General features: G+C 57.1%; 3 protein-coding genes across 3 annotated transcripts in view; 1 reads left to right on the plus strand and 2 right to left on the minus strand.

The window, feature by feature from the left end:
• Positions 1-708: 708 nt before the first annotated feature.
• Positions 709-11,508, plus strand: CDH15 (cadherin 15). Its single transcript, XM_029283229.1, has 14 exons — positions 709-762; positions 3,819-3,977; positions 4,725-4,880; positions 5,104-5,248; positions 5,751-5,911; positions 6,879-7,007; positions 7,586-7,771; positions 8,202-8,455; positions 8,861-9,000; positions 9,279-9,497; positions 9,897-10,136; positions 10,667-10,803; positions 10,896-11,051; positions 11,311-11,508. The coding sequence occupies exons 1-14, from the start codon at positions 709-711 to the stop codon at positions 11,506-11,508; spliced, it is 2,334 nt and encodes a 777-aa protein (XP_029139062.1).
• Positions 11,509-12,387: 879 nt separating this feature from the next.
• Positions 12,388-16,947, minus strand: SLC22A31 (solute carrier family 22 member 31). Its single transcript, XM_029283230.1, has 9 exons — positions 16,585-16,947; positions 16,282-16,385; positions 15,227-15,381; positions 14,603-14,771; positions 14,283-14,415; positions 13,925-14,031; positions 13,554-13,768; positions 13,206-13,317; positions 12,388-12,796 (listed from the first exon to the last, which is right to left on the minus strand). Exons 1-9 carry the CDS (start codon positions 16,945-16,947, stop codon positions 12,388-12,390), a joined length of 1,767 nt encoding a protein of 588 aa, XP_029139063.1.
• A 5,425-nt stretch (positions 16,948-22,372) lies between these two features.
• ANKRD11 (ankyrin repeat domain 11) overlaps positions 22,373-24,106 on the minus strand; it is a 36,133-nt gene continuing 34,399 nt past the window's right edge. The window contains exon 12 of the mRNA XM_015811438.1: positions 22,373-22,659. Coding sequence (XP_015666924.1) covers positions 22,474-22,659 — 186 coding nt within the window. The 3' untranslated portion in view covers positions 22,373-22,473. The remainder of the gene's footprint in view (positions 22,660-24,106) is intronic.

Consider the following 24,106-nt stretch of genomic DNA (forward strand, 5'->3'; position numbering starts at 1 on the left):
CCCTCCCTTAAAGAGCTCCTGGTTGGTCCTCAGTCGTTGAGGAGCTTCTGGTCTGGCAGAGGGACTTGAGGGGCTTTAAAAATCCTGAAAAAAGACAGTGGGAAACATTTTCGTAACACTGGCAATAAAACTAGAAGGACATGTTGACAAAAATCACCCGACGCTGAGCTCATCTTAAAAAAGACTAGAAAACTAAGGATGTCTCCTTATGCAACAAATATTAAATAGCAAATAAAAGTTTAGTTCCATAATTTACTAGAAGAATAATTTCTAGTTGAGGGTTTTGTTCACTCCTGCCCAGTGGTGGATTCAAATATGTGAGCAACTGGTTCTCTGTGTGGATGCTGCTTCCAGAAGTCCATTCTGTGCCTGGGCAACAAAAAATTAGCTACCGGTTCTGCCGAACTGGTGCGAACCGGCTGAATCCCACCACTGCTCCTGCCCAGAACTAGCCTTCCTTCCTCTTCGGCTTCTCTTTGGAATGGCTGTTCTCCCCCTGGACACCCTGCCCACCCACCCACCCCCTCAGCTCAGCCCATCCGGCCCTTTTCTCCCAGCCTCTGGACTGGCCCCAACACATGTGCTGTCTGTCACAGCCGGCCGGCCGAGGCTATTTTAGCTCCTGTCCCAGGCTGAGCCGCCTCAGCCCCCTTGGAGAGAGGAAAGCAGGCAGAGGCTCCAGCAACAGCTGGCTAGGTGCCCCCCAAGATGGTCCCCCTCTTCTGGCTCAGCTCCTGCCTCCTGGCCACCTTCGCAGCTCAGGTAAGCCAGGCGAGGTGGGGCTGAGGTCCTTCCTCGCTGGGGCTCAGTGTGTCTGGCTTCTTTTGGGGCCCTGCAGCCCCACTCCCTTCCCAGGAGACCTCTTAAGAAGAAGGAAGGAAGGGAAGGAGGGTGGCTCTCCCAGCTGTCAGAAGGGATCCAGCCAAGGATCTGCTGGTGGAGGCCAGAGGGGCTTCCAGTGGAGAGTCCGCAGTTCCTCCCACTCCAGTTCAAAATCCATTGTTGGGGGGGGGCAGCTCCTAGCAGCAGCTGGAGCATTTTCTTCTGCTGTGGGAAGGGAATCCTCAGCAGCTCCTGCTTTGGACTACAGAGACCATGCTGCAGGACATGCGATGGTGACCAGGCTTGGTGCCCCCCCTCATCCTTAAATTGTTTGGAGAGAGTCTTGGTGTCCCCTCAGGCTCTTGGGGTTGATCTGTGGGAGAGAAGCACCCACAGGAGGAGCTGGGCAAGTGCCCGTTGCCAGGGTCCTGCCCGGCCCAGAGGGAGCCCCTTCTGGCTTTGTGGTGACCCAAGAGGCAGAATCTGCACTGGGCCAGGAGGGCAGTCTTGCAAAAGGCCTTTGTGTTGGCTCACCAGATCTGGCCCATGTCAGAAGGGCTTTCCATGAACCTTGGCTTAAAGTCTGGAAAGGGGGCCGATGCCAGGGGCCCTGGATCTCTCCCCCAGGCAGGAAAGCTGGAAGGTAACGAAATCAAGCAGCCACAGGCTTCAGCCCATCCTGTCTTTCTAGCTTCTGAGTACCACACGGAGGGCTCCCCACCCCACTGGGCTTCCCTGCATCGGGGGGGGGGGGCGAAGAGGCTTTAAAAATGAGAGGGAACCCAACTCTGCCCAAAAGCCTCAGGAGTTTCTCTTCCCCACCCGTCCTCTGTGGGGTGAGGATGCTGCTCCTTCGGAGGTGGAGACGGGGCAAAATGGCTGGCGTTTGTCCTAGCTAGGCAGCCCTTTGGCTCTTTGCCCAGGGAGGGAAGGAGGCACCCCCATCGCCTCTGCCAGCTGCCCCAAGACAACACAAGCCTGGAATGCTGGGCGGGGGGCAGCTGGGAGTGGAAGAATGTGAGCCCTCGACTGGGGGGTGGGTGGGGAGTGGGCTCCATGTGGCTTGCATTAGATCTGCTTTGCTGTGAAGTTTAACTGAGGGGGAAATTGCCGGGAGGGAAGCCGGGCCAAGGAAGGGCACAGTTCATCTCCCCTCCCCCAAATTCTTGTCTGCCCCCAGAGGCTTAAACTGGGCTGAGCTTGGCCAGTCCTGTGGCTCGTAGAAACACCCCCCCCATTTTAAGCTAACCCACTTCTGTGCAAGTTGGCAAGACCCCCCCACCTCTAAATCGTGTTTTCTGGGGGGGGGGGACTTAATCTGCTGACTTGCACTTCCCATCAACTCAGCAGCTCCAGCAGCTCAGAAGGGCGCCAGGTTGGGGAAGGCTGTCTGCATGCCCAGCAGGAGAGGGGAGGGGAGGGGAGGGGCGCCCTGCCCCCTGTCTGGGCCTCGTGGGGAGGCGGCATTCTTCCACCAGCGGCTTCTGCATCTGTTCAGCCACCTGCTGGAGCGGAATTCAGAGCTGGCCAAGCCCGGGAGAAGGGCGGGTCCCTTTGAGTAGCCCCAGGGTGGGGGCTGAAGTCTGGGCAGCCTGCAAAGCCTCTCTTTTCAGCCAAGGGACCCGCCTGCCAGGCTTTGCCAAGCTCCCGTGCGGAGGGAAGGATCAGCCGATCCGCAGAGCACATTACCTGGGTTCTGGAGTGGCTGGGATCCAAGACCTGGAGGGCCATTTACACCAGCAGAGGCCCCTCCAAGTACGAAACTCTTTCAGGCTGTCTTTGGAGGACACCCCCGTGAGCCCTCCGGCCAGTCCCCAAGGCTAGGGGTCAGCAGGAAGAGGCTCTTCTTGGCTGCAGCCTCTGCCGCAGGAAATGGGATGAAATCAGATTTTTCCCATGTCTGCTTTAGGCAGCCTCTTGAAAGTCTGGTGATCTCCCTGAATTTTGAGGAATGTTTTAGAGTTCATGCTTTGGTCAGGCTTCCAAAATTATTGTAATGGCTTTTAATTAAAATTGGCTTATAGGCCGTGTTTCACAAACCTATTTTGGGCAGGAAGTAGCCCTGGTATGACCAGGATCTTGAAACGAATGAAGGCTCCGAGCCCGGCTGCGGCCGGAGAGTCACTGAGAGTCTGGAGCGTCATGTGGGAAAGGGCCAGAGGCCAAATTCTCCCGAGACAAAGTCAGGGAAGGAATGCCGGAAGTCCCAGCCACTCCCTTGGGATAAGGCTTGGCTGAGAAATCCCACGCAAGGCAGGGCTGGTGGGGAGGAAAGAGAAGCAGCCCTGGGCTCCCTGCCCTTGGTGGGCTTCCTGGCTGGACCCCCCTGCCTGGCCTCTGAAGGGGGGCTGAGAATGCCTCATCTTGAAGCAACGTTGTCTCTGCCAAACTTGCAATCTGTTTTCTTCCCCAAATGCTGCTTTTCTGTGCCTAACAAAAGGAAAGTGTATTTCCCCAGACGGGGGAAGGAAGCCGGACCCCCATCAGGGACTCTCCGGGTCTTCCAGGCTGTGTATCACTCTTAACCTGCCAGAGGCACTTGCCTCCTTAAAGAAGGAAGATGCATAACCCTCCAGCCCTTACGAATGAGCTCTTCCCCAGCGGAACGCTGCCTCCTACCTGGTCTGAGCCAGGAGACGCTGCAGCCTCGCTTGTGAGCCCTGAGCGCAGCTGCTGGCCAAATGTGCCGCACGTGGGGATTAATCCCTGCAGTGGGGCAGAGGGTGGGGGTGACAGAGCAGCAACAGAAAAAAGTCACAGGGACTCTGGCAGCACCTGTCCGAGGCATCAACGTCCTTTTGTTAATCAAATGTGTTGGGAGGACAAGAGGCCTCTGGTTCCTTCTGATTTTCTGCCAACCCAGGCTGACCCAGCTCGCTCCTTCCCCGTTCCCACACAAATACACACATAAGAATCAGGCAGTACTTCAAGGGTACTGCCGTGGCCGCCATCTTGACTTTTTTGACCGCCTCACCTTTTCTTCTTCTTCCCAGCAGGACGCCTGTTGTGCCAGAGGGCTGGCCTCTCGCAGGCATCCAGTTCCGCAGCTGCAGCCACGGGAGAAAGCCGTCCTGAGGAGGGTCAAGCGGGCCTGGGTCATCCCCCCCATCAGCTTACCTGAGAACTACCGACGGCTGCCCCACCTTCTGGTCCAGGTGGGCAGGAGAGAGACAGGCAGCTGGGATTTGCAGGCAGAGTTTGAGGAGGGAAGGGCATTCGGGACCAGCGGAAAAAAAGCTCAGCTCTTCTTTTGCTGCTGTGCCACCCCTCTAACTCGAGGAGGGAGTGGCTGGACAGCCACTGTTCAGTCCAGCGCTGAGCCCCTCTCTGGCCACTGCCCAGGCCTTCTCCGGCTGCTTCTCAAGGCTAGGCACTCAGTCCTCCGCGGCCGGACTTTCTCCCCCTCTAGAGACAAAGCAGACGGAGGAAAAGGCAAGCTTAGAGGCAGCACAAATGCAGTCACTAAATTGGCACCGTTTTGCATGCTTTGGGGATTAGCGCCTTGAGGGATGGGTGTGCACAATCCTCCTTTATGTCCACCCATGTGATGGTCAGGGGTTGTGGGTCTGCTGCTGCCCATGCCTCATGACGTCTGAGCCCACATTTCCAGGGGATCCCATTCCCCATCGAACTCTAGAGGGGAGTCCGAATTTCCCCATTAGGCCTTCTTCAGCATGCCACAAGTCCACGTTCATTCTTGACATCTGTAGGAACAGCTGGAAAAACTGGCTGAAAATGCAGCCAGAGTCGTCCCTGGACAATAGTCCAACTCAGGAGCTTCTGCTGTCCCAACCCTGGTGGGATTTCGACCTTATTCAGCTTCAGGTGTGGGTGGGGGGGCGAGAGGGAAAGCGCTTCGGGGAGGCCTTCTCACCCCCCGGAGTCTGCCTCCCTCTCTGCAGATTAAGTCAGACAAGCAGCAGCCAGGGGTGGTAGTCTACAGCATTAAGGGCCCCGGGGTTGATGAAGACCCCAAGGATATCTTCTCCATCGATAACCGGAGCGGCAAGATCTACCTCAATACCGTGCTGGATCGGGAAAAACATGATCGCTTTCGGGTAAGGAAGCTGCGGTTGGACTCTGATCAGCTCAGCATCCAGACGTTTGGGTCCTTTCCCCCCCCAGTTCTATCCAAAGGGTGGGGGCAGGAAGTCCTCCCACCTCCATCAAGCCCTCAAGACTTTGCATCGCCTGCCCAATAAACCGTCCCGAGCCCCTTAGGGGAGCAGAGGCTGCCTTCCCCAGTTGAGATGGGCCTCCTTCTGTTCTCCCCACCACCAGCTCAAGGCTTTTGCCCTCGACCTGGGCGGGGTGCCTCTGGAAGAGCCCACCGACTTGGAGATCGTCGTCCTGGACCAGAACGACAACCGGCCACTCTTCCAGCAGGACATCTTCACGGGGCACGTGGCGGAAGGGGCCGAGCCAGGTGGGCAGCCCGGACCTTCCCCTGGGTATGGCCAAACGTCTTCCAAGGGGCAGAACAGATCCTGCAGCACCGGCTCCCCTTTGACCTGGCCCAGACAGGCCCTGTCCTTGCCTTCACTTTGGGTGACCAGGACGAGGGGCCAGCTCTCGTTCGGGAATGGGATGCATTTAATTTTCATGGTGCATCTCCCTAGTTAAGTAGCCCTGAATCACCAAACCATCTATTTAATTATTTGCATGAGTGCGTGAAAGCAGCCCTACCTGTGCACTTTCTGGCTGCCCTTGGAAGCACTAATTATACAACAATGATAAACGTGATCATCCTGACCCCCATTCTTGGTTCTCCCACAGTTACAGACCCCTGAGCATGTGGGGCTGGGTCACGTGGCAGAGCAAACTCTGTGCTGTGGGCAACAATTGCGTTTCCAAAGAGGCCCCAGAAAAGTTTCAGCCATGAGAGAAATTGCCCCAGGCTGCCTCTAAAAATGCTCGGTGTTTTTCAGGGACGTTTGTGTTGAAGGCAGAAGCCACAGATGCCGACGACCCCGAGACAGACAATGCAGCACTCCGGTTCTCCATCCTGGGCCCAGAAGGGGCGGAGCTGTTCACCATCAATGAGCTCTCTGGGGAAATTCAGATCGCCGGAGAAGGGCTGGACCGCGAGGTATGGACTTCTCCCTTGGGTGTCCGGATGCAGCTTCTGGCCACTAATTAAGGGACAAAGTGGCACAAAATGAAAGGAAAAGGGCCATGGGAAAGGGGGGGGGAGAGAGAGAGAGAGAGAGAGAGAGGTCTCCTAATTACAACGCCCGTGCCTCCTTTCTAACTTATAGTATTTCAACTACTGTAGAATCTTTCAGAATTATTGTTATAAAATGTTCTGATTATTTTACAAAATCAATGTCATGGTTCCGACAGATGAAACTCTTCAAAGAACTTCGAGGCATTGTTTACCTTAAAGAATCTTTATGGGAGTAGCATAGCTTCGGCACTAACATAGTTGAAGCCAAAAACTGGATTCTCCTCCCCTGAGCACATAGTATCAAAGCACAATTCCCTCCTTCAATTAGCAGTCATAAATCACATTCTCCAATTAGTTTGAAATGCAGATTTTCCCTCCTGTTCTGCTACACGCCAATTCTTATCATCTCTTATTTCAAGCTCTTAATTCACACACTAGTACAATATTGTTATGTCTAACTAACTCCCACCACATTCCACCTCCTCCCCCAGCATCATCTAATTCTAAGAGTAAAGCATAAGAAAGAAAAAGGCTGCATCTTCATATGTTGTCAAAGCAAGAACATCCAATGTTAGCAGCGTTGACAATCAAATTGTTTGCTGAGCATTATTGTTTTATCTTTAGCAACAAGACTTGGATTTATTTTATTATTAAGGACTGCACAAAATAGTATTTAAAACATCTAGTTGATGAAGCCTGAGGCATCTGTAGCCGACATTTCTTTTTATTTGATCTGCAAAACTGGTTCAGTCATTTCAGTGAAGAGGTGGTCAGAAAGTGGAGCTTGAGGAAGTGCACGGCCCTGGGGTCCCACGCACGGCTGGCTGACAACCCAGGACATTATTGTGAACTCCTGGAGCATTTACCAGTTTCTGGCACTCCTGTGCAGGGGACGGGCAGTTACAACCTGACACTCCAAGTGGCTGACATGGCTGGAGAAGGCCTGACCACCACAGCTACAGCGGTTATCTACGTGGAGGACATCAATGATAACCCCCCTGAATTCACGTTGGATGAGGTGGGAGAGCAGCCCCTCCGCCTGGGGGGGGGGGAGAAAGACGGTGCAGAGGCAGTGTTATCCCCACCCCCCACCCCTTGGGCATCCCCCTTCAAGCACTGCTGGGCAAGGTCCCTGGCACAGGAGGTGGGCCAAGAGCTTAGAAGGCGAGGTTCATGAACCCCCCAGCATCATAGGATGAAGGGGAGGGGGCCAATCTTGGACTGGCCCACCCTCGCATGTGAACGAGGTCTTATCTTACCCTGCTAGCAGAGGTTGGGCAGAGAAGGAGCAGCTCTCTGCAGAATTCCTGCTTGGCTGAGTTCAACTCAGTTCTGCCTTTCTGTGGGTCACACAGCAGCTGCTGCCCCACCTGAAACCCCTCAAGTCTGGAGAAGGTGGGTGGGTGAGCTGGCTAGCGAGTAAATCTCCTTTTCCCTAGCTGTTAGAATCCCCTTTAGCTGCCCCACGGGAACCCAAAAGATCCCATCACTGCTGGTGGGGTCACCCTCAGCCACCCCTCTTCTTCCCTGGGGAGGAGCAGGGTGAAAGGGGGGGCTCCTCAGTGGTTTGGTCAGCCTGCCCCCCTTCTTGTGCAGTTCCACATGGAGGCCCCCGAGAACCGGCCCGGCGTGGAGGTTGGGCGGGTGACAGTGCAGGACAAAGACCAGACGGGCTCTCCCAACTGGCTGGCCAAGTTCACCATCCTGGAGGGGGACCCCAGAGGAGCTTTCTCCATCCACCCGGACCCCCTGACCAATGAGGGGGTCATCTCTTTGGCCAAGGTAAGGAAGAGCCAGGCTCTGCTCTGGCGCAGGGGCAATGTGGGCCCAGAAAAGATTCACCCTGCAACTTTAGCTGAGCCTCTCCTCCCCTCCCCTCCTCCTACCCCCCCCCCCATGTGGTGGGCCGGCAACCGTCTGAAGCTTTCCGGACAGAAGCGGAATGACAGCAGGCTCAGCCTTCCAGGGAGAAGAGGAAGGCCGGGAGAGCTTCTCTGAGACGGCTTCTGCGGCAGATGGCGGGGTGGGGGCAGCCACACTGCCTGGAGCCAGGAGAGGCGAGCTGGGGGTCTCTGCACCAGGACGGGGGGGGGGCAGAGCAAAGGCCAAGGCTCAGCCGTGCAAGGTGTGTGTGTGTGTGTGTGTGTGTGTTTGACAGTAGCGTCCCAGAAGAGCTGGTGCCCCCCCTCCCCATGTCTCCCCCACTTGCCAGGCCCTGGACTACGAGGAGCAGAACCGTTACGAGCTGCTGGTCTCTGTGCAGAACCAAAGCCCCCTGCACCCCTCCGCCCCCAAAGCCACCCACGCCTTGGCCACGGTGCAGCTCCAGGTGATGGATGCCAACGAGCCTCCCTTCTTCCTGGACAACCCCTGCAGGGGGAGGGTGAACGAAGGGGCAGCTGCTGGCACCCAGATCACCCTCTTCCGGGCCAGGGACCCAGACACCCAGCAGGCTCAGCAGCTCAGGTGAGCAAAATCCAAGACGGCCGGTGGAGATTCTGCACAGGTTCAGTGCTCGGCCAGTGCTCAGGGTTTGGAACTCAGGGTAAAATCCAGCAAACCCAACCCTCGTTTCCTTCTTGTTGTAACAATGAAGTCTCTAGTCCTCATTAACTCCATCCCTAAAAGCAAACCCTGCAAAAATCCACAGGATGATTTCTAAGGAGTCCCTGCTGGGTTGTGTTTCCCTGCCTCTGAATCAGCCCTGCACCCCACTCATTTTCCAGATGCAGCTGGGATCTCAGAGGAACCTTCCAGAGGGTCTGGCAAATTGGGGAGGGGGCTTTCCGTTCTTTGCTCTTTAGGAAGTCCTGCACATGGGGGGGGAGGGTGTGCATGTACACATCCCCTGAGCCCGTCTCCTCTCTCCAGGTACCTGCAGGCCTCTGAGTTGGCCAGCTGGCTGCAGGTGGACCCCGAATTGGGCCGGATGGAAGCCCGCCAGAAAGTACCCCCACGGTCAACTTTCCTGGACGGCTGGTACATCACACAGATCCTGGCAGTTGATAATGGTGAGGGGGTGAGCAGGGGAGGATGGGGAGAGAAGAAGCAAAGGGGGCTTCAGAGGGCAACTCAGTCCTGGTCAAAAATCCCGCTAACCGATTTCAGAAGGAGCAGCTGAGGCTGGTCCGGACTCAGGGAGGGTCCTTAGCAAGGCCAGGACTGGGCTCCCCTTTGAGCAGCCATTGGCGAAAGAGTGGAAGCTGGGAAAAGCGCTCAGCCCACCCCTCGTCCTGTGGAAGTTGCCTCTGTCTGGAGAGACCCCCCAAGGCCTGCTTCTCTCTCTCAGGGATCCCTCCCCTCACGGCCACTGGGACCCTGTCCATCGAGGTGCTGGAGGTCAACGACCATGCGCCCTCCCTCTTCCCCACAACGGGGTCACTGTGCAGAGGAGGGGCTGGCTTGGTCCTGAGCGCCACTGACGAGGACTTGGCGCCCCACGCAGGGCCCTTCCGCTTCCATCTTGGCCCCAGCAGTGCCCACAACTGGACTCTCAGCTACCCCAATGGTAATCGGGTTTCCTGGGTCCCACGTGTGATGGGGGAAGGGACCTTAACCCAGGCTTTGGGGCGGGCTGGACTGGACGTCCTGGTAGAGGCTCCTCCCCACAGAGCACATTACTTTGCAACTTTCAGTGGGGAGAGTTGGCCTCTGGTCCAGCTGGAGCCTGCCAGGCACCGGACTGGGGGGCGTGGGGGTGATTTCTGGCAGCCTCGACTTTGCTGGACACCAAACTGGGGGAATCCGAGGACTAAAAATCTGAAACTAGCTGAAAAGTGACTTTTTGAGCTCTTTTGCGATGGAACAGGCCCCGGGCTTTTTTTTTTTTTTTTGAGCATCGGAAAAGTCCAGTTCCCAGTTCCCAATAACTTGATGCCCCCCTTCCTGCTCCCCTCACCCACTCCAGACACCCACGTGTTGCTGCAGCCTCCCGTGGATGTGTCCGAGGGTCTTCACATCCTGCCACTGCTGGTCAGTGACTCTGGCATCCCGCCACAGGTGCAAGAGCAGCTGCTGAATGTCTCAGTCTGTGCCTGCAGTCGGTGGGGCACCTGTGGTGCTCCCAAAGCTGCCGCCATGGGGGCCACGGCAGGCCTCAGTTTGGGCGCCTTGATGACCATCCTCTGCAGTGCTGTCCTACTCCTGTGTAAGTGCCTGAATGCTGGATTGGGACCCTTGCCCAGCAGCTGAAGGCGGGGGGGTCTGCAATCCCCAGTGGCCCAGAAAGGAAGTGGGAACAGTCGGATATCTGCCCCAAGTTCAGGGGGGGTCAATGCTGGGAGGTTGGTGGATCTGTAAAGCCACAGGATGCATACCCTATTTCTGGGCCTGGGGGGGGGTGGACATTTGTCCATCACCAGGATCTCCCCTGGGCTGAAGAACTTTCCTGCTGCAAATAAGAAGACATAAGATACCCTCCTGTGTGCCCCAGGCCCCCTCCCCATTTTCCTGCAGCAATGTGTGTGGGGGGGATGTGGATTTATGTAATTTGGCAGGGAGGGGGCGCTGCATTGGCCGGCTGCATTCTCCCAGGCTGCCCGGACGTGGGCAGGGCAGTCCTGAGAGGACGTGTGCGGACACGAAGAGCTGGCAGCGCAGGAGGCAGGTGTGGCTGGCTGCCTTGAGTGCTGGGAGGGTGGTGGACACGGGGACCTCTGACCCGCCTTCTCTGGGCAGTGCTGGTGCTGCTGGTGGCCGGGATGGAGCACTCTCGCCGGCAGGCACTGCGCAAGGGGCTGCTGGGCGCCTGGCAGGACGACATGCGTGACAATGTCCTCAACTACGATGAGCAGGGGGGCGGCGAAGAGGACCAGGTGAGACCAGTGGGGTTGCCGTGGGGCCAGTTCCCTTCCCCACCTCTAAGCTATGGGGTCATGATGGCTGTGCATCCCTTCTCTGCCCACAGGACGCCTACGATCTCTCCCAGCTGCGTGACCCTGATCTCTTTGGCCCCTCGACTCCCCGGGGGAAGCCCCTTCGGCGGAGGGATGCCCCCCATAGCTGTGCCTTGTACCAGCACCCCCAGCGATGCCCGTCCGACATTGAGGACTTCATCAACGAGGTGAAAGGTGGCAAGAAGGCCGGTAGGGAGGGAGGGAGGGAGGAGGGCCAGGGGGACCCCCGCCCATCCTTTCTTAAATCTGCCTTGTGACCAGCCGGTGCTTTGTCACTGGAGGTTTTCAGGAACGGACTGGACAATCCCTTTGACGGGGATGGTATAAGCCAGGTCTCCTTGAGCGAGGGGTGGACTACAAGAGCTCTCCGGTCCTTTCTACCTTCTCTGGAATTCTGTGCTCATTCCTGCTCCGTCTCCTGCGTAGGGCCTGGAGGCAGCCGACAGCGACCCCAGCGTCCCCCCCTACGACACGGCCCTCATCTATGACTACGAGGGGGAGTGTTCGGCCGGCGGGTCGCTGAGCTCCATCCTGTCCAGCCTGGAAGACGAAGACCAGGACTACTGTTACCTCCGCGAATGGGGGCCACGATTCCAGCGCCTGGCCGAGCTATACGGCCAGTAGGGGGCAGGAGGAGCAGCAGGGCCGGACTGGACCAACCCGGCTTGGGCTGCAGCATCACCCTCCTGGCCGGCAGGTGGGGGACCCCAGGGGGCAGGGCCCCCATCCAGCCAGTCTCTTGCCAACTGCAGCTCCGTCTCCAGCTCGACAGTGCCCTGAAGCCAAGGGCGGGCAGAGACCCGAGGTGCCTTTCAAGGCCTCCAGCTGAGATTCTGCTGGCACTTCCCGGTTCTGCTGGTGGCTGCTGGAGGAGTTCCAGGGACCCGGGACCACCTGTGCAACCCCTTGTTTCCCCTGGGACCCGACAGTCTCATCCAGGGGCCATGAGGGTCACTAGGCCTAAAGAAAGAGGGCAGCTGGGTGAGAAAACCTCAGCCTGCCTGTGATCCGAAGAGCCAGTGGGGAGAAGCAAGAACTGGCAACCTTGCAGGAGGCAAGTGGGGATGCCCCCCTCCCAGGGCGCTATCTAGAGCAACAGCCCCCCCCCCGATAGAACCGATCAGGCCCGCCCAGAAAAGCGGCTTCCGGTGGGCTGTGGGTAAACCTGGCTGTGCTCCCCTCACCCCAGCCCAAGGCTGCAGAGCTGCTCATGCTGCTGCAGCCAGGAGAATGAGAGCTTGGAGGTCTCGGGGGGGGGGAGACAGGGTAGGATTGGGGGGGGGGCTGACAATAAAACTCCCTAAGAAAAATGAACTACAAAGGCAGCATGTGGTTTATTGCATATCCACAAAGAAAAGGGGGGCCCTGTGATCCCGGGTCACTCTTTCCCCAAGAAAAAGGGCCAGAGGCTGCCCAGTTCCTCCTGCCCCCGGAGGACCCTGGGGCCGAAAATGTTTCATCTGTGGGGCCCGGGGGCCCTCTCCTCTGGGTGCTGCCGTGCCCTTAGGTCTCTGGGGTCAGTGAGCTGCCTTGCCCCCCAGCACCAGCGCCCCCCCCATGGCTGCCCAGCATCTTCTTGGTGGCCGTGACCAGGTGGGCGTAGCTCTCGGGGTCATAGGGGCTGCTCCCCCCGTGGGTGGAGAGCAGTGGCAGCTGGTCCTGGCGGCGGCAGTGACGGCGGGTGGGGTGGAAGAGCGGCGGCCGGTGCAGGCTCTCCCCCTCCTGCACGGAGTCCGGCAGGGGCCTGTGGCTGGTCTCCGGGAGGAGCATCACGCTGAGCACCGAGAGGATGGCGAAGGAGGCGAAGACCACATGGTGCAAGAAGAACCCCCGGCTGTGCTGGATGTCCATGATCGGGGTGGCCGTCTGGCCCAGTGTGTGTGCAGCCAGGATGAGGCCCAGCCCGGCTCCCCTGCAAAGCAAAACAGCCCCATTGGGGAGCAGCAAGGCCCCTGCCCCCGGGGGCCATTTCCTCCTCGGCCCCAGCTCTGCCACCCTGCCAGCAACAAGCCCCTCATGGCCCCTGGGCAGAGCCCCTGGCTTTCCACCTGGAGCCCTGAACCGGCACAAATCACCTGAGTGAAGGCAGCTTGGGGCCGATCCCAACCTTGTCCACTCCGGGCACAAGCGCAAGGGGTCCCCCCCAGGAGCAGAGCCTTGTCAGCCCATAGACGCTGCCCCGCCTGCTGGGCTCACTGGGAGAGCCAGCTGGGAGTTGGCCCAGGGTGGCCTTTGGGCAAGGCTGCAACCCCACTCGAAGCTGAATGCCAGACTCCAGCCCTGCCCGTCTGCCAACACAGGGACACCTGATGCCTCCTCACCTGACCACGGTGGGCAGCACCTCGCTGGCAAAGAAGATGCTGAGGGCAGCAACAGCTTGAGATGCCAGAATGCCCAGGATGGAGAGTGCCAAGACAAGCCAGGCCATCAAATCTAGGGGAGCGAAGGGGGCTGGTTGAGAGGCTGGCTAAACATCCCCTTAGCAGGGAAATCTCCAGCAACACAAACCTCAGTGGCAAGCCAGCCAAGTGACTCAATCTGGACAAGTCCAGATCTGGGAAGAGGGAAGCCCCTCGCAGGGGCCCAGCAACGCAAGAATCAGGACCCTTGAGCAGGATCCGTTCCTCTCCTACTTGCCCCCAAGCCCCCCAGCAGCTGGGTCTCCTTACACTGCATCAGGGCCAGGAGGAGCAGGGAGGAAACCCCAGTGAGGATGGTGCCAAAGAGGAGGACTGCCCGGCGGCCAAAGTGATCCACAGTCAGGCAGAGGAAGAGGATGGCCACCGCTTCGCTCCCCGCCAGCAGGAAGTAGGGGAAGTAAAAGCGGGGCGCATACGGAACCAAGTTGCGGGCAAAACAGTGGCGGATGCCGCTCCCAATGAACCTGGTGGAGAAGGAAGCTAAGTCCACACGATGTCTGATGGCCAACGAGAGGGAGGTATCACATGGGGGTCCCCGGTGCAGCTTGTGAGGAAGAGGAGGGAGGAAGAGCAGGAGGCTCTGCCCAGACCCACACTTGCCCCCTCCCAAGAGCACTTACGCAGTGAAGCCAAGAATGAGGCTGTTCTTCCATACCACTCGTGTGCTGAAGATCCGGCAGACGCTGTGGTACTCTGCTCTGGGGACGCCTCCTGCCCGGCTGTCCGTCTCTGGGCACAAAAGCAGAACTGGATCCCAGGCCCAATGGGGAGGCAGCCTGGCTGGCCAGTCAGCTGAGGCCAGAGGCAGAATCAAGAGGGCCTCTGGTGAGCGAGGGGAGCTTCCCCGCCCCCCCACCTCTGATGGACTCCACCCAGGGGCTCCCAGTCTGTGGATCCAGGTAGCCCCCACACGGCTGCAACCAGCAGCATCGGAAGGTGCCTGCAAGGCCCAGTGGCAGACCCACCTGCCAAGAAGGCCTCCCCTGTTGCGGAGTCATTTTCCAGGCTGACTCCGTTGCCCCTGGCCAGGTCCAGCAGGGCCCGCTTGCCTCTCTGCAGCTGCTGAGTGGCCAAGAGCCACCGGGCTGACTCGGGAAAGAGAGAGGGAGACCTGGGGAGGGAGAAATCGGGACTGGAGGGTCCGGCGTTTGGGGCTCTTAGCTTGGTCAGAGAAGTGAGTCCTCTATGCGCATCCACTAAAGGAGGGGAGGCAGCAAGGAAGGAAGGAGTGAATGCCCCAAATGGGGGACAATGGGGGAGACAGACCCTCTCAGCATCCAGAGCTAGACACCACTCACCACCAGCAAGCAGCCAGCAGAGTCAGCCCCAATGTGATGGCCCCCTGGAGCAGCCGCCACTCCGCAACGGCCACGGCCAGTCCTGGCAGGATCAGCTGCCCAGCAACCCAGAAGAAGCTGGCGCTCATCGTGACTGTCAGGCGGTGGGGGGGATCACACAACTCCAGGCCTAAGGAGAAGCAGAGGGAGCGCATGAGTGGGAAAGGTGGAGAAGAGCCCAGTCGGTGGGGCTGCTTTGGCCGACATGAAATGCACCGAGTCTCACTGGGGGCATCTGAGCTTCCGGCTTCAGCAACCAACAGGGAGGGAGGACATGAAGTAGTCCAGCAACATCGGAGGGCCACCTGCTTCCCAAACGTGCCCAGGAGAAGCGGGGCCTCCACCAACCCCCATGGAAGCCACTCAGATCACCAGGAAGTTTCATTTCAAGGCAGCAGCTCCTCACCAGGGAAGCCCCAACCAGGGTTTGTCCTTCTCGCGGAGGCATTGGCTGAAGCCCCCTTGTTCCAAGGCCGGAGAGTCCATTGGGGGCTTTCGGCCTGGGCAGATGGGCTAAAGCAAGGGCTATTTTGGAAGCAAGGAGGACCTGCTGGGGCCTGTCCTGGAGGACAAGAAATGACTCACGTGCCACGTAGAGGGAGAGGAAGCCCCCTGCCAGCACGGCCCCAAAGAGCATCCGCATCACAACCAGCATAAGGTAATCCACTGCCAGCGCCACACCGGAGCCCAGCAGGACAGACAGCACCAAGGAAAGAACGAAGGTGGTCCGACGGCCAAATCTGGAGGAGAGAGGGAGCACGGAATGGGGGGGGGGGGAGGAGAAGAGGCCCCCACCTGACTGCACTGAAACAGCTCCCGTCCCAGGTCACAAGGGAGCACAATTCAGGGCTGCAACTTGCTTGGCCTCTGTTTGAAACAGCAACACAAATTACTGCCCAGTGGTTACTGGAGGCCAACGTGATGGCTGCCAAACTCCCACTCGTCAGAAGGGCCAGAGCCCAGGGAGCCCGAGAGTGCCCCCAAATGCCAGGTTTCACAAAGTCCATTTTAGAGCAAGGCTTCAGGAGGGCAGCTCGGCCAAAGTCATCCCAAAGAAGTTCATCTTATCCAATTGGCAGCTCTTTGTGAAGACCAGCCTTCTTGCCTGGGGCGGCCTTGTTCCCACAGAAAGACAAGCCGCTCTGCAGCTCCTGAAGGCAGCTTGCAAGACTTGCTGCAGGGGTTTGTCTGCATTCAGGCCTGTAGGCGGCCCCCTCCCGACTCATAGCGGCCATCAGAGGTCCAGGGTCACAACTACAGGCTAGAATTTCAGTAGAATGAGTGAGCTTTCCCTTCCGCCAAGTGTCCCTCACCTCAAGAGTGCTGGCTAAGAACAGGAGGAAATAATTTGCTTTTAAGCAAACACGGGACTCGGGCGGTATTGCTGAGCTACAATGGCCCTGTGAATCATCTTATGAAGTGGGGATGAAAACAACAAGTTCTTCTTGGAAAGTAGCACCTCCCAGGCAGGTGCCAGCCGCCGCCTCTGCCCCATGGAGACCCACAGAAGCCAACGCCTGCACAGAAACAGCCTTTGCTTTCCCAATGATGGCAGATGGCCAAGCGGCCGGTCCTCATGGTGGGGCCGACCAGAAGATCAAACGGCCCAGAGGCCACCTGGAGAAGTGGAGCCGCCTTACCTGTCGCAGGCCGCCCCGAGGGCCGCGTAGCCCACCAGCCATCCCAAGAGGTGGGTGGTCTGTTCCAGCGGCACCTGCCACTGCTTGGCGCACACCAGGTCCCACTGCGGGAGAAGCGGCCGTCAGCAGGAAGGCAGCAGCCCAGCCGGGGCTCCCCCCGCCCCGCTTTCCCGCAGCTCACCGCCGGAGACAAGCCAGGCCGGCCGAGGGTCCGCCTGCCTGGAGCTGCCGGGGGTTCGCCCCGTCGGCCCGGCCCGGCGAAGGGAGCCGCAGGGCGGCGGGTCCTCCGCGCGGCAGACCCACCTGTGTGACCAGCGTGGAGCGGAGCCCGGCCGCGGGCAGCGTGTACTGCCAGCCGCGGGTGCAGGGCCCGGTGCCGTTGGGCGGGCCGGTGCCGCCTCCGGACCGCGGATAGCGGTAGAGCCGGCAGCGGCTGCCCGGCGGCGCCGAGGCGTTACGCAGTTCCGGGCCGCTGGCGTTGCGCAGGGCGGCGGGGAGCAGCGCGGGGTCCGGGCGGCAGCGGTGCGGCGGGACGGCGGCCAGGAGCAGCCCCGCGGCCAGCCCCAGCGCCAGCCCCGCGTTGGGCAGCCCCGAGGCGGCCGCCAGGAAGCGCGACCGCCGCCCGAAGCCGCCCACCTGGCGCAGCCGCCGCCCCTCGAAGTCCATGCGCTCCCGGCACCAGAGACGCCCGACCGGCGGCGCGCGGCCTTTCTGCGGGCCGGTGGGCGGGCGGGGCACGACGGGGCGGGCCGTCGGGGAAGGGGCTGCCCGACCGCGCCTTTCCCCGGAGCCGAGCGAGCCAAGGCCGGGGCCAAGGGGAGCCCCGCGAAGGCAGCGGTGTGGCGAGGGCGCTCTGCACTTGCTCAGAGGCACTCCCGGTCCCCCCTCCCAGGCTTGAGCCCCGAGGTGCGGGAGGCCGGGTCGATCGCCCCTCTGGGCGCAGCCACGGCCGGCCGGCCGCTCCGGATGGGCCCCGCCGTGGACGGGAGGGGAGGGGAGGCTGCAGGTCCGAAGCGGGGAGCTGCTCCTTCGATTTGTCCGGCTAGCCGCTGGGGGGGGGGGGGGGGTAGGCCGCCTGCTTGTGTCGCGATGGGCTGCCGAGGGGCCGGGCCTTTCCTGGGCAGGGAGCAGCTGGCGAGCGGAGCAAAACCTGCTCAGTCCAGTTGAGCAACTTCCCTGCCCGACTCCCCCCCCCCTTTAGGCTGTTCTCCACCTCTACCCAAGGCTGCTCTGTTTGTCTTCGCCTCTTGCAACAAGTGGCCGCTTTCCTTTCCCCGGTTGCGTTCGAGCAAGTTGTGCAAAAATACTGGCCGGGGGAGGGGGCAGTTTTGTTGGACTGCTCCTTTGGAAAACAATCGTGTGACATCATGCCAACCTTTTATTTCATTTCCCTGTCCTCTAATTTTCTAAAAAATACATCTGCACACTTCACGGCTTCTGTATGCAACAGTTTATCCAGGGAGAGCAGCAGTGTGTCAGCGCAACTCGCCAAGCCACAAAGGAAGTCACGGTTCGAAGCAGCCAGGCTGCACAAATATCTGCGCGGTCTTTAACGGACCCTCTGAAAAGTGGGTTGCGTGACCCCCAGATCACAATCTTGGAGATGCAACTCTGCCGGTCGGGACAGCAGCTTCCCCCCCACGGTGGTGTGTGTGACTTCTCAGCCTTCCGGATTAGAAGTTTAGAAAAAAGAGATGAGCTGCAATGTGCGCCTCTCGGTATTTAAAAATATAGGGGACACGGAAGCACCAAGCTACGTCTTGCACACACGTGTAGGCTTTCAGGAGCGTTGGGCTGAACAATTTGGGGAAAGGACAGAAATCCAGTGATTTAGGCAGGTTGGATCTCAACCTTGGCTCCTTCGATGATAGAAGTGGCCAAAAGAAGTTGGGAGACTCCAGGATTGATCTGGAAAAATAATTTGGGGCTGGAAACGAGGAAAAATTTGAAAGGGTGTTTTGTGTGAAGATTTTATCAAATTTTGAGAGCCCGCAGAAAGCCCTGGTTGCCCCAGTTTCAAAGCCAAGATGAGCTTTTGCTGCGATGTGTTAGGAAGAAAGCCAGGTTCGTCGTGTCTGGAAGGAAAGTATCAGGAACGAGTGTTAGTTGGAGAAGGTGCAGGTAGCAGCTTCCATGGGCTTTGTTTGGTTCACTTCCTTGGATACACTGAGGGTTGCCTTGAACCAAGTGTGTTAATCGGAAAAGGAACTGCCAGACATACTATCCGATTTCCTGCCATGTAGGGCACACACCAGTGCGTAACTTTCTATTTCTCTTCAGCCTGATAATGGCCAACATCCGCCTCGCTTCGCAAAATCTGGAGCTGGCCTACGGTGGAAGATGCATTAAACCTTGGAGGTATGTCTGTCTTTGCTCCTTTGGCTTCCTCTCTGTAGAAAGGCTGCTGCAGGAAAACTCTGCTCGGGAATGTCCAAGGCTCACAGCGTGAAACGAGACGGAGGAGGAGAGCCCGTTTGGAAAGGCTTTGAGAAGCAGCGAAAATCAAAAACCCCATAGCACACTTGTCCTTTTTTTAAAAAAAAAAATTTATTTATGAACATTATCTCTTGAAGGACAACAGCATCTCTGCACTTCTCTCTGTACATGCAACTGTAGAAAATAACACCTGTATTTACTTCACCTCTTTCTGCAGGAAGTTGTACAGCTAAAGGGCAGTTTTATGGTGCCCTCGGCAGCACCAGCACTGACAAACTATATGTACACCAACTACATTGGTAAAAAATAAAAAATAAAAAAATACATGATTACATTACAAACAATGCACCCTGCTGCTGTTTAACTCCACATTCTATGCAAGTTGCACGAGTACAAATAAAAGGATGTGTGGATTGACCTGTGAGAGTTATTTACATGTATATATACAATTGTCTGGTAGAAGCGATTTAACAAGAAGGGCTATTTACACTGGTGTCCAAATCAACAGACTGCACGGTATCACACAGGGCTATTATGCTCCTGCCATGATTCAGGCTTTAAAGGATGGGTCTGGGGTGGGTGGAGAGGGGATTCCCATCGGTATCAAGAAGAAAAGAGAGAGACAACTGGATCCCTGTAGCTTCAGAGGTGGAACACGAGGATAGGTGCTGAGTAGCGGGAAGTAGCTAAACCACAAGTTTCCCCATAATTGATGAAAGCTTTGCAAATGTCCCGTGCAGCATGATGGGAAAAGGCTTCTGGAGGACTCGGATCCTTCCACACAGGCCGGTTCCTGCAGAAGCCGCACAGGGAGCTCATCAGCCACCAGCAGATGCTGGAGGTGGCCAAGACAAGCACCTTCAAGTGCTGCCAAGCCCACTCAACAATACTTTGCTGGTGGGGAGCGTTCACACTTCTCTGGTTGAACAAAGTGGGAGAACCACATTTTCAAGCAGAATTTGGCTCCGTCCATGTGCACAGAGGTGGTGGAAACCGCGCCCCCCCCCTCTGAAACCCAAAGCCCAGTCCATGAAGGCTCTGCTGGCGCCCACCGATGAAGAAGCACTACAGTTTTAGGCAGGGGAGGCTTCCCTCTTGTGTTCCAAAAGAAACTTTTCCCAGCACCGGATGCTAAGAACCAAAGGCTTCTTAGGTGTCCTCCCCCCATCCCCCACATGCACTTGGTGGAGTTTCATGGGCACGAACCTGCCAGCCAGCAATCCAGGCCAGACAGGAGAGATGCACCCGTGCAGCAGCTGGGCCGGAACAGGCTGGAAAGACGCCCCTCCTGGCGGCTCAGCCTTGAGGGGAGACCGGCTGAGCAGGCCCTGGGGAAACGGTGCACCTTCTGCCCTTTCCAGTAGTTACCCGCGTGACCTGGCTCTCGTGGCAAATTGCCAACTGCCCACCATGCAAATCTTTTGCAGCCTGCCTCAGAGAAGGGCTTTGCTGGCTGAAAGCTTGGGGAGGGAGGGAGGGGGAAAGGACGCCGAGACACGAGCCTCCACACAGCACGGCCTGTCAAAGCAGCCGCCTCTCAGGAAGAGGAGCTAGGCCCAGGATTCCCTTCAGCCAGCTTCTGGGGGCGGGCAGGAGCCCCAGCCTTTGCCTTACCACTCTCTCTCAGTCTCTGCTCCCCAATTTTCTCACAACAACCGTCCATATTCTAAATGGTGGAGCAGGGAAGACCCCCTTTGCTAGCACAAGAATGCAACTGTGCCAGCCACTCATTCTGAATCTGTATGCATGTTGCTAAAACAAGGCAGGTTCAGGAGTAAACCTCCCTGTAAGCATCAGAGTGACAGGTCCACATTTGCCTTCATAAATTAACTTCCGCATTGGGGGTGGGGGGTGGGGGGTGGGGATGGGAGTCCTCCAGTCTTTGATAGCCAGCAATTCCCCAAGACTCAGGGCTGTCAATGAACAGTCCAGATCTGGAAGCAGCCAGTCCCAAAAGATTTTGATAAGCGTTGCGTGAGAAAGCAATCACAGAACTGAGCCTGCTTAGACCACAACCAGAAAAATACTCTCGGCAAGAGCTTTGGGAAACAGGAGGCTCCCTTTTCACCCAGCCACCTCCTTGCCTGTCCCAGGGACACTCAAAAGCAAGCCCTGCTCCCTCCATCCACAAGCAGAGAGCTCTTCAGAGGAGGGCTGAGCCAAGCATGCACTGCTCTGAACTTCCTGGTTACAAAATTCTACTCAACAATCCACAATTTGGAACCGGGCCCAAGTTGAGCCAGAAACCCCAAGGCTCTCCTGGCTGGTCTTGCAGACACCTTCCCTACTGCAAGCGGCTTGACCGTCCTGGCCTCTCTTGCACCCCCCTGCCCTGAGGTCCTGCCCCATGAAAGGTCAGTTTCTGCCCAGGCGTGCCAAGAGCAGCCGCCAGTTCCGCAGGCTCCCAAGGGGAGCACGAGGCTCTTTCAAGATCAGTCTGTGGTGAGATGTCAAGCCTTGCCCAGAGAAGCCCAGGGCACAGCTCAGCTGAGCACTGGCCAGGGAGGGAGGGAGGGAGGCAAGGATGAGCCCAGGGCCGGCCGGCCGGCCAGCCTGCCTGCCTACCTGCCTGCCTGCCTGCTGCACAGGCAGAAGGAGCCGCTGGGCCCCTGGGTCAGAGAGGAGAAGGGAGGGGTGCTGCCTTGGGGGAACTATACATACAAAGATCATTTTAATTAATTAATTTATTTCTTTACACATGACTGAAAGTGATGTTACAGTACATAAGTTATTTACAACTGTGCAGTAATGTGTTGCAAAATAAATTATCTAGAAGGCAGCAAAAAGTACATTGTTAATGTATATAAAACTGTACAGCTTTTAAGGGATACAATTTCTTTTTATATGAGTATTGGCTCTTGTAGTGTTTTATCTTTTTCTTTTTTCAAGTTATGGTCTCAGAAAGAGAAACAAAATGCCCAAGATTAAAGGAAAATATATATTTATATATATATATTTATATATATATATATATATAAACCACATGGATTTTACTCCACTTCAAAACAGAATTGCACAGTCCTCGCTCTGCGCCACTTACGTCTCTGATCTCCGTGGTGAGGTGTCTCCCACCCCAGGCTGGGTCGCTTGAAAGGTGCCCCATGCTGCTGGTCCAGTGGGGCGACTCTCTGCACCACCTCCAGAGTGCAGCTTGGTGTCTTCCTGATGCCCGGCTGCAACAAGAACCAAAGGGACTGCCTGTCTCTTCTACCCCCACCTCCCCACAGGCCCACCCACCCCCACAGTTTAGCCCTGCAGGGTCTCGGAGGGATGATCCACCCACAGGCTAATGGAAGAATCAAAGCGCTCCAAACGGCAGAAATTGTGAGTGCGCCGAAAGCTGCGGCGACTTCGAATCTTGGCGGCAGCTGCAGCTCCCCCACCGGAAAGGGTGCCCTGGCAGTCTTCCGGCCCCCGCTGAGTCTCTCTTCCTTCCACCAGTCCTGAACCTGCTGCCGTCTGCAGGCTGCTTCTGCCAGAGAGAGTGGTGGGGAAGGAGCTGCGCCTCCCCTTCCTCTGCTCCTACAGCCGGGGCGCCTGGGGCTCCGTGAAGAAAGTGCCACTTATGGTTTTGTCACAGATGTTCTGCTTCCTCCTCGTCTGACTAGGGATTCATCAGCAAGCGGTTGTGTCTGTGTGTGTGTGTCTGTGTGCGCGTGTGTGTGAACACCTACACCCATCCTGGAGAGGGGAGTTAGGGGGGTGGGCACCCACCCATGCCAGTTTGCAGTGAAAATGTCCGCAGGCACGGTCCTGTCATGCTGGCAAGAGCACAAAGTCATCGTTCACGTCCACCATGGGCACGTAGAAGGAGGGCACCTCATTCACGCAGAGCGACTTGTGCCCGGCAGGGTCCAGCTCCTGCACTTTCAGCTGCCACTCCATGCGCTGCACTGCGTTCAAGGCTGCGGCTTCGTGTTGCTGGCGCATCAGCAGGCACGTCTGGATCAGAAAAGAGGAGAGCGCACTGAGTGCGTGAAGGCCCCGGATGCCTAGAAACTCCCCCCTTTGTGCCTTCAGGGTCCCCCCTCCCCCAAAGGGGAGTCAACAGGCAGCTATGGGGAAAGCCCCAATGGGACACCCTCCTCCAGCTTCTCCTTTGTTTTTCAGACATCCCCTGGAGAAGCTCAGTCTTGATTGGGATGGGGGTGGCTCGCTTGGGAAAGATTAATTCAGAGTCACATGTCATGGAGGCCAGGAACAAAAACGTTGCCCATTTTATCAGTGGATGCCTAAACCAACAGCTCAAAAGGTTTAGTCTAGAGATTAGAAGGATTTCCTGCTGGGAGGGCCGTTCAAGGGAAGGTTGCGCTCTGACATTTAAAGGACTTCTTGGGCCATCAGCACTGCTTTTAATTTTTGTTAGCTTTTGGAGTATTTGCTATTGTTTGTCACGCAAATGAGCTTCTTCAACTTTTATTTTTAGAGAAAAGCAGATGGCTGTAAACATACAGGTAGTCCTTGACTTATCACCATTCATTTAGCCATCATTAGAAATTACGACAGTGCTGAAAAAAAGTGACTCACGACCTGCCCTCAAATTTACAACTGTTGCAGTATCCCCAGTCACGTGATCAGGATTTGGGTGCTTGGCAACTGGCATGTATTTATGATGGCTGCAGCATTCTGGGTCACGTGATGGCTTTTGTGGGGTTCTGTGTGTTTATATTTATAGAGCTTTATCAAAGGCTGCTTGATCCACCTAGGATTATCATAGGTGGCCATGTAAGGTTTTTTTCCCCCAACGAATGAATGAATGCTGCATTGTTGATAAAGGTTTCTTACAAAGCTCTAGATACACAAGGGGATTAGGCAATCCTGGGCTGAGATCAACCGATGTGTTCCTGAGAAATGGAGAGATTTGCATTTTTTTTTATCATCAGAAATGTGAATGTTCCCCATCATTTACCACCTAGTTTTCTTTCTGCGTATTTTAAGAAAAGCAAGTTGTGGAATGGAACAATATCAAGTCAGAGCATGTGCTGTTGGCCATGGGACTGCCTCCACGGAGCCACTGGCAGAAAAGCGCCTCCCTGCCAGAGGGCCACAGATTGGCTAAAGGAGATGAACCTTTCCTGAGAGCTAGAAAAGCTGGTTCCGATTTTCACAGAATGTTAATTTTAAAACATCACATCACAGAAACGGCTGAGCCAGAGGAATCTCTTCTGAGAATCAGGCACACAGCTGAATGATGGAAATATTTTGAAGAGGAGGAGGAGGAGGAAGAGGAGGGTGGGGGAAGCAATTAAGAGTCTCATCATCAGTACAGGAGCAGACCTGAGGAATGCAGCAGGTGCACCACGAGCCGTTCTCTCCCACCACAAAGCAGGCTTAAGACACAGCCGAGTCAGCCACTGACACCACTTGCCTAACCCTACTGGCTTCCCTG

This window comes from Protobothrops mucrosquamatus, unplaced genomic scaffold, assembly GCF_001527695.2.
Source record: "Protobothrops mucrosquamatus isolate PMUCROS unplaced genomic scaffold, P.Mucros_1.0 scaffold41, whole genome shotgun sequence".
Classification (NCBI taxonomy): Eukaryota; Metazoa; Chordata; class Lepidosauria; order Squamata; family Viperidae; genus Protobothrops; species Protobothrops mucrosquamatus.